The 17,287-nt window shown below is 43.8% G+C and overlaps 1 protein-coding gene and 1 non-coding gene across 3 annotated transcripts in view; both read left to right on the forward strand.

Moving 5' to 3' along the window:
- The window catches only part of LOC145350927 (EGF-containing fibulin-like extracellular matrix protein 1), a 103,079-nt gene that overhangs the window by 69,722 nt on the left and 16,070 nt on the right, over positions 1-17,287 (forward strand). For both annotated transcript variants that reach the window (XM_080200400.1, XM_080200401.1), the window contains exon 5: positions 8,326-8,448. In XM_080200400.1, the coding sequence (XP_080056526.1) occupies positions 8,326-8,448 (123 nt within the window). The remainder of the gene's footprint in view (positions 1-8,325; positions 8,449-17,287) is intronic.
- On the forward strand, positions 14,236-14,397 carry LOC145351252 (U1 spliceosomal RNA). Its single transcript, XR_013888365.1, has one exon. It is a non-coding gene; the product is annotated as a U1 spliceosomal RNA (small nuclear RNA).

Consider the following 17,287-nt stretch of genomic DNA (forward strand, 5'->3'; position numbering starts at 1 on the left):
CAGAGTAAAACTACAGGGGAAAGTCACACCTGAGCCCTTTGGAGGAGATGGTATTCCACATCATGGAGCCAGCAGTGACTGAGGCCATTGTATCCAGCACCTCTGAGAGCACTTAGGATGGCATTATGTTCCATATTATTCCCTACTCAAATTTCAGCTCACCGTCATCCTGCTTTCTGAGGTGCAAGCTGAAGATTGGGCGACAATGATTCTTCTGCTTTCCAGCCGCCCTCAATTCCTTTACCCAACACTCCTCTTTTTCGTGTCCACTTTCAGACCTCCAAAAATTGCCATCTGATCAGTCACGGCAGACTCATGAGGAAGGATGGCAGCTCCACCTGACCTCTGATAAGCAAGCACCAACTCTTTTCCAGACACTGGCCAAGTCATCAGCTCAGATACTGATTCAACACACAGCTACCAAGGTAGTTAAGAGTCAGGATCAGCATATAGTGAATTACCAGATACGTGCACGACTACCAGGCCAGACAAAAAGATCAATTTTGTGCCAGCTCACCAGAGAGCAAGGTCACACACACATTCTGCCACAGAGGACTCAGAACAGAATTGTGATAAAGTGAAAGGCCGATGTGTATGCTCACAGAAATGCTCGGCACAATAGTGGGCTGCCAGGTAGTCTGTTGCTACTGAAAAGGAGCATGGAGGAGCCAACTTCAACTTAACAAGGAGTTTGCGCGGAGCTCTTTCCGATGTGGCAGCGGCAGCCAACACCACTGCACCGCTAATGGACCACCTATGATGAGATGTCCAGTTATCCTTATCCTCAGCTTCCACTACAGCACAGGAAGAAGCCACCCAATGACTCACTCCTGCAGCGAAACTCAGACTCAGGTCATAGGATCCATGTTTGGTATCATGTCGGCTCAGATTGCTGCTATCATGGCAGCAGGTGCCAGTGCTCTAAGGACATGTTTGCTGTCACAGCATTTAGACATTCTGTATTCCAGTAGATTACAATATTGCAATGGTGCCAACCAAGAGGTTGTTGCTAAACTAGTTATCTGACATCCAGTACTGGATGAGCAGTAATTTCCTCCAACTAAATTTTGGGAAGACTCAAGCCATTGATGTTGATACTTGCTCCGAATTCGCTTTCCTACTCTTAGTTCCATACAACCTTGGTGTCATATTGACCCCACTCTGACTTCATATTCGCTCCATCACTAAGGGTCAGCTATTTCCGCCTGAGTAAAATCACCTAACTTCACCCCTGTCCCAGCACATTTGCTGCTGAGACTCTTATTTATACTTTTGTTATTTCTAAAGTTGACCATTCCGGGCTGGTTACCCATCATAAACATGAGGTTATCCAAAACTTTGCTTAAACATGTCTTAACCCATACCAAGTCCTGCTTACTTATTACCCTTTTGCACAGTGAACTACCTTGGTTCTTATTCAAGCAATGTCTTGGATTTAAATTTTTCATCCTTCTTTTCAAATGTCTTTGCCCCTTCCTACCTCTATAATCACCTCCAACCTCACAATCATTTTAGATCTTTGTATTCCTCTGGTTTCGGTCTCTTAAGCATCCACAATTTTAATCACTCCACCCTTGTCACCATGACTTCAGTTGCCCATGCTGTAAGCTCTGAAATACCTTCCCTATATCTCTCTGCCTTGCTACCTAATTTTTCTCCTTCGTCCAAAATGCTTCTTAACCATATCTTAACCCATACCAAGTCCTGTTAAAACCTATCTCTTTGACCAAGCTTTTGGTCATTGACTTAATATCCTCCTTTGTGGGTTAGTGCCATACTTTGTTATATAATGGTCTTGAGAACCACTTTTGGAGATATTATTATGGAACATAGGTATAAATTGGTGAAATGGGCAGACAAGTGGCAGATAAAACTTAATGTAAAGAGATGATAAGCGATTCACTTTGGTGGGAAGAATGTGGACAGACAATATAAAATAAAGGGTACAATTTTAAAGGAGGTGCAGGAGTAGAGGGACCTGAGTGTTTACGTGCATAAATCACTGAAGGTGGTGGATAGGTTGAGAGAGCAGTTAGTAAAGCTTACGGCACCCTAGGTTTTATTATTAGGGGCAGAGTACAAAAGCAAGGAGATTATGTTAAACTTATGCAGAACCCTGGTTCAGCCTCAACTGGAGTATTGTATTCAGCTTCAGGTGCTGCTCTTTAGGAAGGATGTGAAGGAGTTAGGGAGAGAGTAGAAAAAGCCTCAGGAAAATGGTTCCGGGGACCAGGAACTTCAGTTACATAGAGAGATTGGAGAAGTTGGGTCTGTTTCCTCAGGAAGGAGGTGGAGAGAAGATTTGATCAAGGCATTCAGAATCATGAAGGCCCTGGACAGAGTAAATAGGGGAACACTGTTCCTATTAGTGAAAGGATTGAGAAGTAGAAGGGGCAGATTTAAAGTAATTGGCAAAAGAAGCACTGGAGACATGAGAATTAGCTTTCTCATGCAACAAATAGTGGGGATCTGGAACATACTGCCTGACAGTGTGGTGGAGGCAGATTCAATCTGAAGAGCGAATTGGATTATTATCTGAAAAGGAATAATATGCAGGGCTACTGGAAGAAGGCAGGGGAATGGTACTACATAAATTATTCCATCAGAGAGCTCACATCGACATGACTGGAATCCTTCTGTGCTATAACCATTCTGATCGGAATAGACGTGACAGAGATGGAGAGACTGGGTGAACTGTATAGAATCCTTACAAGGAGTGAGTGTGAGGAAGTGTAGCTGAGGCAGTTTGGAGACTCACTGCATTTATGGTGAATATTGGCTATCTGCCTATCCCTAGAACTGGAGACAGAGAAGTCAAAGAAGGGAACGAAAGTCAGAGGTGGACCAATGAAGGGTGGAAATCAGAAGCAAATTTGATTAAATTTTCCCGTTTGGGTCAAGAGCAGGAAAATAACATCAATATATTTTCATTATACCAAATAAGAACTGGGGGAAGGGACCTGGGTAGGACTGGAACAAAAAGTATCCCACATTTCCCACAAGAAGTCAGGTGTAGCTAGGCATATGCAGGTTTGCAGAGGGAAGACCTTTTATTTAGAGAAGTGAACCGAGTGAAAAGAGAAATTGTTCAACGTGGCAACAAGACGGTGGTGGTGATGGGGATTGGTTGTTCCATTCAAGGAGGAAGCAGGAAGCTGTCAGACTGCCCTGCTGGGTGATGGAAATGTAGAGAGACTGGACATCCTTGGTGAAAAAGCGACAGTTAGGACCAGGAAACTGGAAACTGATAAAGCGGCGGAAAGAATTAGAAGGGTTGTAAATTTAGGTGGGAAGAGACTGGAAAATGGGAGGTAGGTGTAGGTGGGAAGAGACTGAAAAATGGGAGGTACAATAAACCTGATACAAGAAGAAATCAATGCGCTGGGGCAGGACCATGTTGACCTACTTGCCAGTATCCAGCACCATACCCTGGAAAATCCAAAAGATTAGCGAACACCTTCCAATAACACAACACAGTTCTTTCACTCAATGCACCAATGTAGTTCCATGCCACTGTTTTCTGACACAATATGGAAAATACACGTAGCTATGCAATTGGAAAACTTAACACTAATTTGTAAACTGTTGCTGATGATTTTCCAGCAAGCAACATAATCACGAAACACGCAGGCATGATTTTAATTTATTTCACCCATCCATCTTCTCAGCATCTCAGAAATAAACGCTGCTCCTGATATAAACTTTAGCCATTCAGAATTGAATGTGCAACTTAGCATGATGCCAGACATCAAAAAATAAAGCTAAACCATATGCCAGAATGTTTTATGTTGGACCAATGACAGCGTACTGAAATGTAAAGTTATTTTCTTTCATACACACTTATGGGCTCAGAAATGACTTTTTTTATTCCGCTATGGAAACTGCAACACAGCTTGCTGCTTCTCATACACAGAGGTGATTTCATCACATCGCGGAATGCCACATGTGGGTAACCTTGTCACCTAAAGCTGGTTTTGTGGATCGAGTGGTTTCTATAATGGGCAACCAAACTGCAATACCAGTTTTACACCCAGATGTGAGTTGAAAACCGACTTCATCATCAGAGCATCTGGCTGTCTGATAGAAAACTGCATCATCCCATCTGACATTTATCCTCCGGCCATTCATGCCAGCAGGATTGTCCGGTCCCACCAGCATGTTGGCTGGAATTCTCTGGGCATTCATGCCGGTGGGTTTGCCTGATCCCGCTAGCAGCAAACATGGGTTTGTCCCCAGCGTGGAGTGGTGTCAGTAGGAATTCCCATTGACTGTGGCAGGAACAGAGAATCTCACCTTCCATCGGCAGGAAACATACAGCTGGGGGGCTGGAGAATCTCACCCATGATTTTTACATACCCAAAGTTAACAAGTCTCAAACTCATATAGAAATTTCAAAGGTTTATCCCAGATCATATTCGAGCTATAGAAAATACTTCCAGAAAAACTAGTTTGAACTATGTCAATTTATTCTTTAGAAGGAGAGGTAGATAATTATCTGTCCAAGAACAGGGTTGAAGCTTTTAAAGATTAAATAGAGACATAAATGTTCATGGGACACAATTGCTCATGTCCTGTTGGGCATTGAAAATGTTCACTGTCGAATGAGCATTGTTAAAGTTCAGAATGTAGAATGTAATGTTAAATTGATGACTTGAGGTATCGTGAGGTCAAGTTGGGAGATCAAGGAAATCTTTCGCACAGACTTACCTTCTTTGAATTTTTATTCGTGATTTTAGAATCAGAAGATTATCAGTAAATGTCTTGGAGAGTGTCCATGGCAAGGAAATTAATCATGTGAGAGGCAAGAAACCGGAAAATCCTGCCCAAGGTCCACAGACCTTTCCATGGTCTGCCCCTTGCCCGCTATAATTCCAGTGGCAGGCGGGACAGGAGAACTCCCCGCTTAGTGTCTGTACCACAGGGCCTTATATCAATAACCACTGTCTGACATCTTTACAGCTCCGATTAACTGCTGAAAGTAAATCTGTAGTGAATAAAAAACAATTTAAAACCTGATAACCAATGCTGAATACATTATATATTGTCCTAAAGTAATCATGACTCAGTGATTTACTGAAACATAAGCCACCAAGTGACTTTTGGCAGCACAACTGGAATTATGGAGAGTGACTCAGTCAGTGGTTTTGTTTTTCAGGAATTCACAAAACTCAAATAGTGTATTTCTTGTGTAATTTAGAGGTTGACGTTCGTGATGCAGTTAAGAGATTTCTGCCACTTTGTTGGGATAACTTAAATGTCAGTGGTGCAGTGTAGTGCCAACCCAAAATTTCCAATCCAGTTTACTTGGATAGCCATCATAGTGGGTCAGGCAGCATTGCCTTTGAACAGCAAACAAGTTTGATGAAGGATGTGGAATTTTAGCAGTTACATCTCAATCAAATCAATATTTTACTTATAGCTAAATGCCTGCTTATGAGGAAAAACGTTTAGAGTCATAGAATCCCTACAGTGCAGCAGGAGGCCATGCAGCCCATTGAGTCTGCACTGACCACAATCCTACCTCGGCCCTATCCCCATAACACCATACATTTACTCTAACTAGTCCTCCTGAACTAAGGGGAAATTTGGCATAGCCAATCCACCTAACCTGCACATCTTTGGACTGTGGGAGGAAACCGGAGCACCTGGAGGAAACCCACGCAGACATGGGGAGAATGTGCAAACTCCATACAAACAGTAACCCAAGCTGGGATTCAAACCTGGGTCCCTGGTTTATTTCCGCCTCTTTCAAGTTTAACTATGGAGGCACAGGTCTAATTCTAAGTACATGCAAAACATTAGTACAAGACCTAAACCTAAGTTTGAGGTGTGGCTAAACAAAAATGCAGCTGTGTGTGGAGAGCTTGGCAAACGTGGCACCAGGCCACCATTCCTGGCAGTAAGTGGTTAAGCACACTCAATGTATAATACACTCACTACCTGTGGGATCTGGGAATCGATGGAGAGGATGTAAAAGAATCTGCCAAGGAAACAATGGCCAAAAGCTCCATCTTTCTCAAAGACAAAGAAAAACATTTCTTCAGGCCAAGTCCAAAATGAGCTTTTAATGAGATTCTTTGGAACTCATGCATTCTCATAAAGCGTGTAGGCATCCCTTCAAAATGCAAGATAAAGTTATAAAGCTTTCTCATCACCCAAGTAAGAGGAAGAGGGCAGTGGGCTATAGTAAATAGACGCCCTGCTTGGCTTTTCACTCGAAAGAGGTGTAAAGCGGGCTATTTGTTCCCTATTTTCAATACTGCATTACTGCAGAATGCTAATTTCACCCCGTGAGTTTTTACACCAGATGACATCAGGTCATTTTAGCTCAAATCAATTGCATGATGCCCAATTACAGACATCCAGGGTTGGTGTGCAAGTGCACACACATGTATTGCTGTTAACTTTCAACTTTCAAACCAGCGAAACAATTTTTCTTCAGCTGGAATCAAATGCCAACTTTAAGGCTCAATCACAACCTCGATCAAGTCTTCCTCTTCATGGAGGTCTGTAAGGTTCTGCCTCTCCAGGGAGTTGTGCCTTGTGTCACCCTTTTTCACAAAGGGGCAAGCTTCCCTTTGATGACTCATCTGGAAATCCTTCCTGTCCTCCAGCTAGCACAGCAAGAAAAATTCTAAAGAAAGGTTGAATTTCGCGGTCGGGCCACTCCACATTATGATTAAAGACACCTGATTTGTGAGCAATAATAAGGATAAAAGTAGGATTCCTTTAAGAGTTTGTAGGCCTATGACAGTTAACATCACCCCCTGCAACTGATACAACTTTCACAGCATAAACTGCACCCACACATTCAGTCCATGTGCTTCATCTGGTGCTGATGCCAAGGCCCCAAACTGCTACCTGGCATATTCTCATTTACATCGCTTGATGCCATCTTCAGTACCACTTTGCAGTGCCATTTACCTTTGCGGAATGCAGGAGGTCATTGACCTTTTTGTGGCATTGGACCCAGTTTGACTTATGGACCCATGGCTACTAATCTCCACTGCAATCTCCACTCAAGCCACCTTGGTTAGACAGGAGGGTCTCCTACTGCCACCACTAGGAAACAGGACCTCCTGCCTTGACTGGATGGCCTGGAGGAAAATCTACATTGAGGTATTGCTCAAAAACAGGAGGAGGTGGCAATATCTCCAGGGATTCAAGTGTGGATCAATCTGTTGCAACCCGTAAGGTCCCTATGACATAAAAGAATCGGGTCATGGTGACTTTAATAGCCACAGAAAAGTAGCAGTAGTGTCCATGCCTTGCTTCATGGTTCAGGTACTAGTTGCAGCAGATGGTATAGCTGAGTAACAACCTCCTCGTTGAAGAAAAAGTGCCTCATGCATTATTTATCCAAGAAATTCAGCGAGGACAAGTGCACCTGCATAGCGTCCTACACCTACAGATGCAGTTTGCCTTTTTTTTACTGTCTTCCATATTGCTCCCTTCTTCCTCCAGTGTCAAAGGCCACCCTACCAAACAGCCATGATTAATCAAGTCTTTTTCATTTGGACATTGGATGTAAAGCTGGCATTCATTGCCCATCAATAATTGCTTTTGAGAAAACAGTAAGGAATGCCTTATTGACCCGCTGCTGTCCATGTTGTGAAGCTCTCCAGTGCAGTGTTGAGGGAGTGCTGCACTCTTTAGGGTGAGACATCAATCTAAGGCCCTGTCAGCCCTTCAGGTGGACATAAAAGAACTCAAAGCACTGTTCCGAGAAAGAGAAGAGGAAGTAACACAGAGTCCTAGCCAACATTTATCGCTCAATCACTATCACAATAGCAGATTGTCTGATCATTAACTCACTGTTCTTTCTGGGAGTTTATTGTGTACGTGTTGTTTCCTACATTCAGCAGTTACTACACTTTGTAAATGCTTCTTTGGCTGTTAAACATTTAGAAATGTATTCATGTTAGAATCCTTACAATCCAGAAAGAGGCCATTTGGTCCATCAAGTCTCTACTGACTACAATCCCACCCAGGTCCTACTCCTGTAAACTTGATTTACCCTGCTAATTCTCCTGACATTAGGGTCAATTTAGCGTGGCCATTCAACCTAACCTGCACATCTTTGAAATGTGGCAGGAAACCAAAGCACCCAGAGGAAACCCACACAGACAAGGGGAGAACATGCAAACTTAACAGACAGTGACCCAAGGCCGGAATTGAACCCAGGTTCCTGGCGCTGTGAGGCAGCAGTGCTCACCACTGTGCTACGGTGCCACCCCATGTACGGTGGTTATTAAAGGCACCAAAGGAATGCATGTCTTAGAGCTTGTTTTACAACCAAAGTGTTCTTTGTTTGCTTTAAAACAGATATCGATGAATGTGCATTACGGACCCACAACTGTGATCAGGAACTAACCTGTATAAACACACGAGGTTCATTCAGGTGTCGCTGCAGGCCGGGCTATCAAAGGCAAGGAGATCAGTGTTTCGGTAAGTGTCGTGAAACTACTTTTGGAAATTACTTTTTTGGTGTTTTGCTTTGTGATTTTCTGGGAATTTCGGGAGTAACTTTCCAACTTTATGCTGCTCCGTGAGCAACTCACCTTGGAGAGTTGTGTGCACACAGCACATCATTTTCCGCTCATGCAGTCAAATCAGAACAACTAACAGTGTTGGAAAACTACTTCTTACAAAACAGTTAAAAAAAAATGTTTTCTTAAATGCACCTTTTTAAACTTTTGCAAAGCATGATTATAAGTTGTAAGTGCCAGTGATCTCAGATACACATTACCAGTTTGCCTAGAAATGTTCCGCTGGGAACTGAGAGTAAAATTCAACTTCAGAGGTGGCACAATAGAGGTAGTGGCAGACTATTTCACATTCCACCCAATGTCAAGGAAAATCAGGTAGGTTTATAATGGGAGGCTGAATTGCTACTTCATGATCATATGTCTACCAAAGTTTAGGGTTTCTTTAAACTCCAGATTTATAAATAGCCACTATTGGAACGCAATAATCCCTTTGAGTAACCTAGAAACATCCTGCGTGATAATTGTAAATTGTCATGTATGAAATATCCAAAATCTAATTAATAGAAGTGGGTTTGGTTCTTTGAATTGACAATGACTTTCAGATTTCTCCATATTTCAACAATTGATCTTTAGGATTTTTAATTTCACCTGCCTTCAAAAATCTGGAGTTATATTTTCTTGAGCCAGCTGGCAAATTGCAGCCAAAGTCAAACCTGAACTCAATTTTGATCAACTTGACTTCTAAAACTGCATCAGATCACTCCTCTGCTACTTCATGTAGAATACTACTTTAGTTTATCTAGCTAATTGTCCATGGCTTTGCTAGTGATGGCTTTTGCTAGTGCATAGTGCCTATGCAGTTGCCAGGAGAGGGCTGGGGTCTAAGTGTGATGAGGGACACATTGAACAGAATTGGCAAGAGATTTGCACAATTCCGTGCTTTTGTTTTGACATGGCTTCTTGGAGATAAATGAAGGGTAATTTTCCATGCGATGTTGAGAGATCCATGCTTTTTCTGGGTTTGAAATATTACACACAAAAAATCAAATTCCAGTTGCTTTCATTGTTCCAAAATGTGGGATGAACTTAGCCATCTCACCCCGACACCCACCCCCCCACATAAAAGTTTGATGGATGACGGTGGAACAAACTGGCTGGTTGCACAGTAGTCACAATGGACACCTGCCCAGGCCTCCACCTGTGGCCTACACCATGTTAGATAGATCCTTTGGTAAGGGCAAAGCATCAGATACTTGGGTGAGAGGGGAGGAGGAGTGGGAGGACTGTGGGAGCCAAAGTGGCGTTGGCTCAGGCTGGATTTGTGTAACCAGGAGAAGCATTCCTGTAGACTGCCCCCCCTCCCAATCCAATGAAAGCAAACTGGAACCTAGCACCATGATGCTCTTTCAGTCAAAAGTTATTGGCCAGTGTATGCTGGTGTCTGGTTTGGCCAGCTCAGTCCAAAACCAACAAGCAGGGTCCTACTGCCATTTGAGATGGGCCCACAACATGACTCCATGGGTCACTCCAATGATTATTGCCACAGCATAGCAACATGACCATAGGAATATTCTTTTTATTCTTTTATGGGATGTGAACATCACTGGCAAGGCCATTACTTGTTGCCTCTCCCGAATTTCTCTTGAAAAGGTGATGGTGAGCCATCTTCTTGAACCACTGGAGTCTGTCTGGTATAGGTACACCCACAATGCAGATAGGGAAAAGTTACAGGACTTTGACCCACCAACAATGAAGGAGCAGCAACAGAGTTCCAGGTCAGAATGGTGTGACTTGGAGAGGAACCTGCAGGTCGTGGTGTTTCCAAGCATCTGCTACCCTTTCCCTTCTAGATGATAAATGTTGCAGGTTCAGAAGCTGTTGTTGGCAGGTTGGCGGAAATAAAGGAATCTCTAGACCAAAGAAGACCAAGTTCCACCTTTGCCTTCCACTATCCAAGAAGTCATGACATAGTAGGTCACTGCCCACCATTGTCATGGAACAAGCTTCCTTTGGTGATGGGAAGCATCACCAACTAGAAAATAAGAAATGCGAGCAGGAAGAGACCATATGGCCTATCTAGCCTGCTCCATCTTTCAGTAGGATGACAGATGATCTTGGGCTTCTGCTCCACTTTCTGTCCCCTCACATATTCCCTGATTCTGTCCTCTCCACATATCCCAGTCTTAAATACATTCAGCAATGCAGCAACTCCAACCCATTAGGGTAGAAAATTCCAAACATTAACAACTCTTTAGGTGAAGAAATTTCTCCTTATCAGTGCTAAATGATAAGTCTCTTATCCTGACACTGCGCCCATATGTTTTAGAATAAGGACAGGATTTTACGGCTCGTTCCAAAACCAAGTTCAGTGGACATTCCCATTGCTACGATTCCCGTGGTGGGCAGAGCAGTAAAATTCTGACCAATCTCTCAGCACCCACCCTATCAAGTCCCTTTGGAATCTCAATGAGATTGCCTTTCATTCTTCTAAACTCCAGAGAATATAGGCCCAATTTACTCAACCTCATCATAGGACAACCCCCTCATACCAGAAATAGATTTAGTAAACTTTCCCTGTACCATCTCCAATATAGAGGCCAAACTGCACACAGTAGTCCAAATATAGTCTCACCAAAGCCCTGTACAACTGTAGTAAGACATCTTTATTGGTATACTCCAAACTCCTTGCAATGAAAGAAAAAATGCCATTAGCCCATAAGTACCTCCTATAACTGCTTACTACCTTTCTGTGTTCCTCCTTGAACATCAACATTTACAGGTTTCACACCTGTTAAAAAATATTCTGTATTTCTATTCATACTTTGCAACATTAAACTCTATCTGCCATCTTGTTGCCCGCTCACTTAACCTGTCTCCATGTCTTTGCAGTCTCTCTGTGTCCTTCCCACAGCTTACCTTTCCACCTAGCTTTGCAACATTAGCAAACTTAGATACATCGGGGGCAGTCTTGAGACCACGTTTGCCGTCTATGGGACTGGTGGGCTCAAAGTCCAGCAAAACCCAGAAGTTGCTTCTGATTTTTGCCACCCCTCACAGGCAATCACGCCTGCAATGGACGTGATCCTGATTTAAATATGTTGTGACACACAATTACATATTAATAAAGACACCCCCCTCATCCCCCCTTGCTGTATATCGAGACCAAGGTGTATTTTCAAACCCCGTTGGCGTGATATGACGTTGTGCCATTTACAACAGGTTCACCCAGACCTGAACCTGTCATGCGGATCCCCTGAGGCATAAAGGTGAGTTTTGTCCTGGTGGAGAGGCAGTGGCCTGACAATGTCCCGTGCACTGCCCCTTGGCACAGGTTGACATCATGCCAATGCCAGCCTGGCAGTGCCAGCTGTGCCAGAAGGCAATGCCGGGACAGAACTCAGTGGGAGCCTCATGGAGGAGGGATGATTCATTTATTTATGGTGCTGGGGGTTGGGGATGCTGGTGGTGGATATTTGGGAGCTGGTGGAGGGGTGGGGGGAGCTACGGCCACAGTGGAAGTGATTGCCAGCATTGACTGTGTAGGTGTGGAGATTGGTGGGAAAAGGTTCCATGTTTTGGGGGATAAGGGGGTTTTCCAGCATTGACAATGTGGGTGTGGGGTTGGAGGGAAGGGGTCCAATATTTGAGGGTTAGGAGATCAGGTTGCCAGCACTAACAGTTTGAGTGTGGGGTTGGAGGGAAGGGGTCCAATGTTCAGGGGGCAAAGGGGGGGTTGCTGCCGGCACTGACAGGGAAGCAGGGTGGTGCTGGAGAAGTGAATGCCAGCTCTGACCTGGTGGCGGGGGAGTGGAGGTGGAGGTAGAAGGGAACCCCTGAGACCTCCATGGTGGAGTGGTGAGAAGGTTACAATTCAGTCTGACTAAGGCGCCTTAAGAGCAGTGCAGCCGGGCTTTGCCAGCTATTGGCACCTCTACATGATGGTGTGAAACACGCCCACCTGTTTTTCTGTGAGAGTGTGGTAAGATCTGGAGAGAAATCTGTTGTGTTGGTCTGGAGAGAAACACACCATTTTACCCGCTGGAACCAATACTCTGCCAGTTTTTTTACTATCTCTTCATGTAAGTCAGTAATTGTAAATAGTTGAGGCCCCAACACTGATCCTTATGACTCCCCATTAATCATTCCTTGCCAGCTTAAAAATGCCATGTTTATGCCCATTGTTTCAAGTCCTGTCCATTAACTAATCCTCAATCCATACTAATATATTACCCACAAGTCTCTGAGTCCTAATTTTAGATATTAACCTTTTCCGTGGCACCCTAGCAAATGCTTTTGGAATTCCAGATATGCTACATCTGCTGGTTTCCCTTATCAAGGCTGCTAATTACATCCTCAAAAACGCTAATAAATGTGTCAAACATTACATTATCCTAAATCTCCAACATATGATATTTTAATATTTGCAACTTAGATTATTATTGAATCCAAGTCTAACCAAATTATGATTACATGACTGATATATGCAAATAAATTGTTTCATAAAATTACATTTATATTAACAACATCACATTTAATTCACTCGGGGAAAATCTTGATATAAACTAAATTATTTAAAGAATGCAAATGGAGCATTTACATGAAGACATGTATTCAAAATCTTCCAAGGTGTAAAATGGGAAATAATTGTCTAATTTTAATATTTAAAATAGAATTAAAAATCGATCGATTGTATAATTTTCTTACAATTAAGATAAACTGCTGAATTAGTATTAGCCCCAGCAATGTAAATGGGTCTTTTTTGGCTGTTTAAATATTGAAAATATTGTTTCCAAGTAAGTTGTAGTTATCATTACATCATTTGGACAATCTCCTTTTCTGGAAGTGAACCAAGTTTAACTTGTTGGCTTAAAAAACTACTTTCTACGTATTCCATATGTCAAATGGCAAACAAATGTTGCCAGTGAAACATGGCTATCAGTAAAAACAAAACAGATTTTTCAACCAGGAATAGGACTTTCCAAGTTCTCAATCATCCATCTCTTTGAACTCATGTTTCAACACCCACTTCTTGACAGGGCATTTTGAAATTCTAGAATAACAGATCGCTAAGAGTGTGCTATAAAGCTCAGTTGAGATAATGCTTAATCAAGCAAAATTGAAACATTTTATAAATAGCTCCATTAGAGCTGTGAAGCACAATCGCACATATGTTTATTCCATATGAGCTGACTCCCTATAGTATTATTCAGTGAATTGGAAGGTTTCTATGAACATAGGGACTGGCTCTGATTTTAATAGAGACTGGCTCTGATTTTAATACAGACTGTGGCTAGGTGTAGCTTATCAGAAGAGCAGGTTTCCCTCTTGCTGAATTTGGGCAAGACCTGATTCGTGTTTTCAATTCTGTATCCTGAGTACAGCCAGCCAGATTGAGAGGCTGGTAGTATGTCAGGTAGCCAGAGAACAGAGAGGAGGGAATAAGAGGTCAGTGGGAGCTGGGCACATCAGTGAGATGGCTGCAAAGATCAAAGGAAAAGGTAACGCTAGGAAGTGAGCAGGGAGAGTTCAAGGGAGGAAAAGAGCCGATTGCAGGGGGTGTTGTGGGGGGAGCTTTTTTCAGGATAGAGAACAGTACTTCCCAAACATTTTCCAGGCGGGACCTCATTTCAATGCCTCAGACTTCATGTGACCTCAGTGGGGGAGGGAGGGGGAGGATTTAAGCTCCGGATGCATGGGTTGGGGATATTGGGTTTGCTTCTGAGGGATCAGGGGATGGGATTTGTTTATACTTCCCCACCAGGGGTGAAACTATGATCAAGCAGGTAGTTCGCCCAGGATGAGGCTAGCCCATTGCACTTTGGGTGTGCTGACGCCCGCGATGTCCTCAAATGCGGGATACCCGACTATAAAATTGGTGGGAATTGTTTAAACTGCACATTTTAAAAAACAAACACATGTTTTACCATTTTAATTCTAAGTGCTGGGTGGACTTGAAACTGATAGTGTTTCAGATCCGACTTTTAAATCCATTCTTAGACGCCCCCATACGCACTCTGCCTGAAAAAAAATCACCGATTCTGAATTGCGCTGCAGAAGTCTGTAGGCAGGGCTTATCGCGCCCAAAACACTGCAGTTCCAATTGGAGCCTTCAACTGCAAAAGGCAGTAAAAAAAAATAGAAAATCCCTCCCCTGCCACACCTGGGCCGGATAATGCCTCCCCCCCTCCAGTCCCCAAAGACATTGACCCACCCCCACACATTACTGTCCCCCTTATCCCCCGCTCCCACTATTCAGATCAATCACGGCCCCCTACCCCACTTCTCCCCCACCGATCACACACAGAGTAGCAGCAGACTGCCCCTGACCATCCCCACCAGAGAGCCATCTGATCTGTCTCCCTCCCTCCCCCCCCAACCAGGGAGCCATCTGACCCACCTCCGTGCCCCCACCATCAGAGAACCATCTGACCCACCTCCCATCCCCCCCCACCACCAGAAAGCCACCTGATCCTTTCAGCATCTTCCCCCTCACCAGAGAGCCATCTGACCCACCTCCCTCCACCCCCACCAGAGAGCCATCTGACTCATTTCCCTGCACCCCCCCACCAGAGACTATCTGACCTGCCTCTCCCCCACCCCACCTCCCAACCACCAATCTGAGTCAGAGAGCCGCTGGAAGCTCTTAACTTGCCTCTGCAGAGGTTGGAGCGCCCGAATTGGAACTTTGCGGACCATGTCTGGTTCATGCTGAAACTGGATGGGTGAACATGGTGGTAAAAGGGGAAGTGCCGGTAAAGTTGGGCGTTTAGCCCATTAATTCAACTTAAATGCATTCAAATGCATTTAAATTGGTATTGCACCCATTTCAGGCACGGTCCCAATCGTGGCTATTTTCAGCCATTGGTAAAGGGGGAACAGCTGTGGAGGCGAATGCGGATTGCGCTACTCGCCTCATGTCCAACTTTACCAAGTTTTCGCACCCAAAAACGAGCGCAACTTGTTGGTGAAATTGGGCCCATAACCTTTTGCAAGCTCTTACTGCAGCAATAGGAAGGCCCCATAGATCTGTCTATTGGGCCCAGACCACAAATAGAAAAAACACAAGGATTTAAAGCAACCTTTCAGCTGTCAACATGTAGTCCAACGTGTAGTCACATGTACTTCTTTCATCATCACCCCCCTTTTCTTCGTTTGCAACATCCTCAGTGACATTTGTCTTTCAGAGACAAAGGTAACTTTTTTGAAAGGACTTAATCGGGCAGGACAATTTGGAACTTCCTTCATGTTTTGTTCAACAGAAGCAACTGCATTCCTTGAGCTAGATGAAGGTTCAAGCGCCTCTGTTAGTGCAGATTTCAGTGACAATTTTGTATTTGATTGCATGGCAATTGGAACTCACAACTCACTACCCACAGATAGGGAAGCCCTGGGGAAGAGATGGTGGTGTCATTGTGGTAATGTCATTGGACTAGTAATACAGAGGACCAGGCTAATGCTGTGGGGACACAGGTTCAAATCCTACCATGGAGTTTGTGGAATTTAAATCCAATTAATAAAAATCTGGAATTGAAAGTTAGTTTCATGGTCACCATTTCTGAGACTATCATTGATTGTCATAAAAACCCACCTGGTTTGTGGGTTTCCTCTGGGTGTTCCGGTTTCCTCCCACAGTTCAAAGATGTGGGGGTAGGTTGATTGGCCGTGCTAAATTGACCCTATCAAGGAGATTAGCAGGTGGCAAAACATGGAAACAGGTATAGAGCCAGGGTGGAATTGCTGTTGGTACAGGCTCTATGAGCCAAATGACCTCCTTCCGTACTGTAGGGCTTCTGTGATTCTCTGGCTCACTCCAGGGAAGGAAATTGCCATCTTTTCCTGATTTCCTCACATGTGATACCATTCCCACAGCATGAATTTTAGCTGCTTTCTGAAATGGCCCAATAAGCCATTCAATTCAAGGGCAGATAGGGATGGAGAATAAATGCTGACCTTGTCAGTGATGCTCACATCCCATGAAAGAACACATCTTAAAAATATCAAGGGAGCAGGGATGGAGTGCAATGGAGACCATCTAAGGACAAAGAACAAAGGAAATTACAGCACAGGATCAGGCTGTTTGGCCCTCCAAGTCTGCACCAACCATGCTGTCCAACTGAACTAAAACCCCCTACCTTTCTGGGGACTATATCCCTCTATTCCCATCCTATTCATGTATTTGTCCAGGTGCTCCTTAAAAGTTACTACCGTATCCACTTCCACTTCCTCCCCCGGCAATGAGTTCTAGGCACCCACCACTCTCTGTGTAAAAAATCTGCCTCGTATATCTCCTTTAAAGCTTGTCCCTCGCACCTTAAACCTATGTCCCCTAGTAATTGACTCGTTCACCTTGGGAAAAAGCTTCTGACTATCCACTCCATTCGTGCCTCTCATAATCTTGTAGATTTCTATCAAGTCTCCCCTCAACCTCTGTCATTGCAATGAAAACAAACCAAGTTTCTCCAACCTCTCCTCATAGCTAATGCCCTCCATATCAGGCAACATCTTGGTAAATCTTTTCTGTACCTCTCCAAAGCCTCCACATCCTTCAACTGGTGTGACAACCAGAATTGAACACTATATTCCAAGTGAGGCTAAATTAATGTTTTATAAAGCTGCAACATGACTTGCCAATTTTTAAACTCAATTTCTCCCACCGATGAAGGCAAGTATGTTGTATGCCTTCTTGACTACCTTCTCCATCTGCATTGCCACTTTAATCCACTGGGTGTATCCGTACACCCAGATCCCTTTGTCTATCAATACTCTTAAGGGTTCTGCCATTTACTGTATATTTCTTA

The sequence above is a fragment of the Carcharhinus amblyrhynchos genome, chromosome 12 (assembly GCF_965287045.1).
Source record: "Carcharhinus amblyrhynchos chromosome 12, sCarAmb.v2.hapA, whole genome shotgun sequence".
Lineage (NCBI taxonomy): Eukaryota > Metazoa > Chordata > Chondrichthyes > Carcharhiniformes > Carcharhinidae > Carcharhinus > Carcharhinus amblyrhynchos.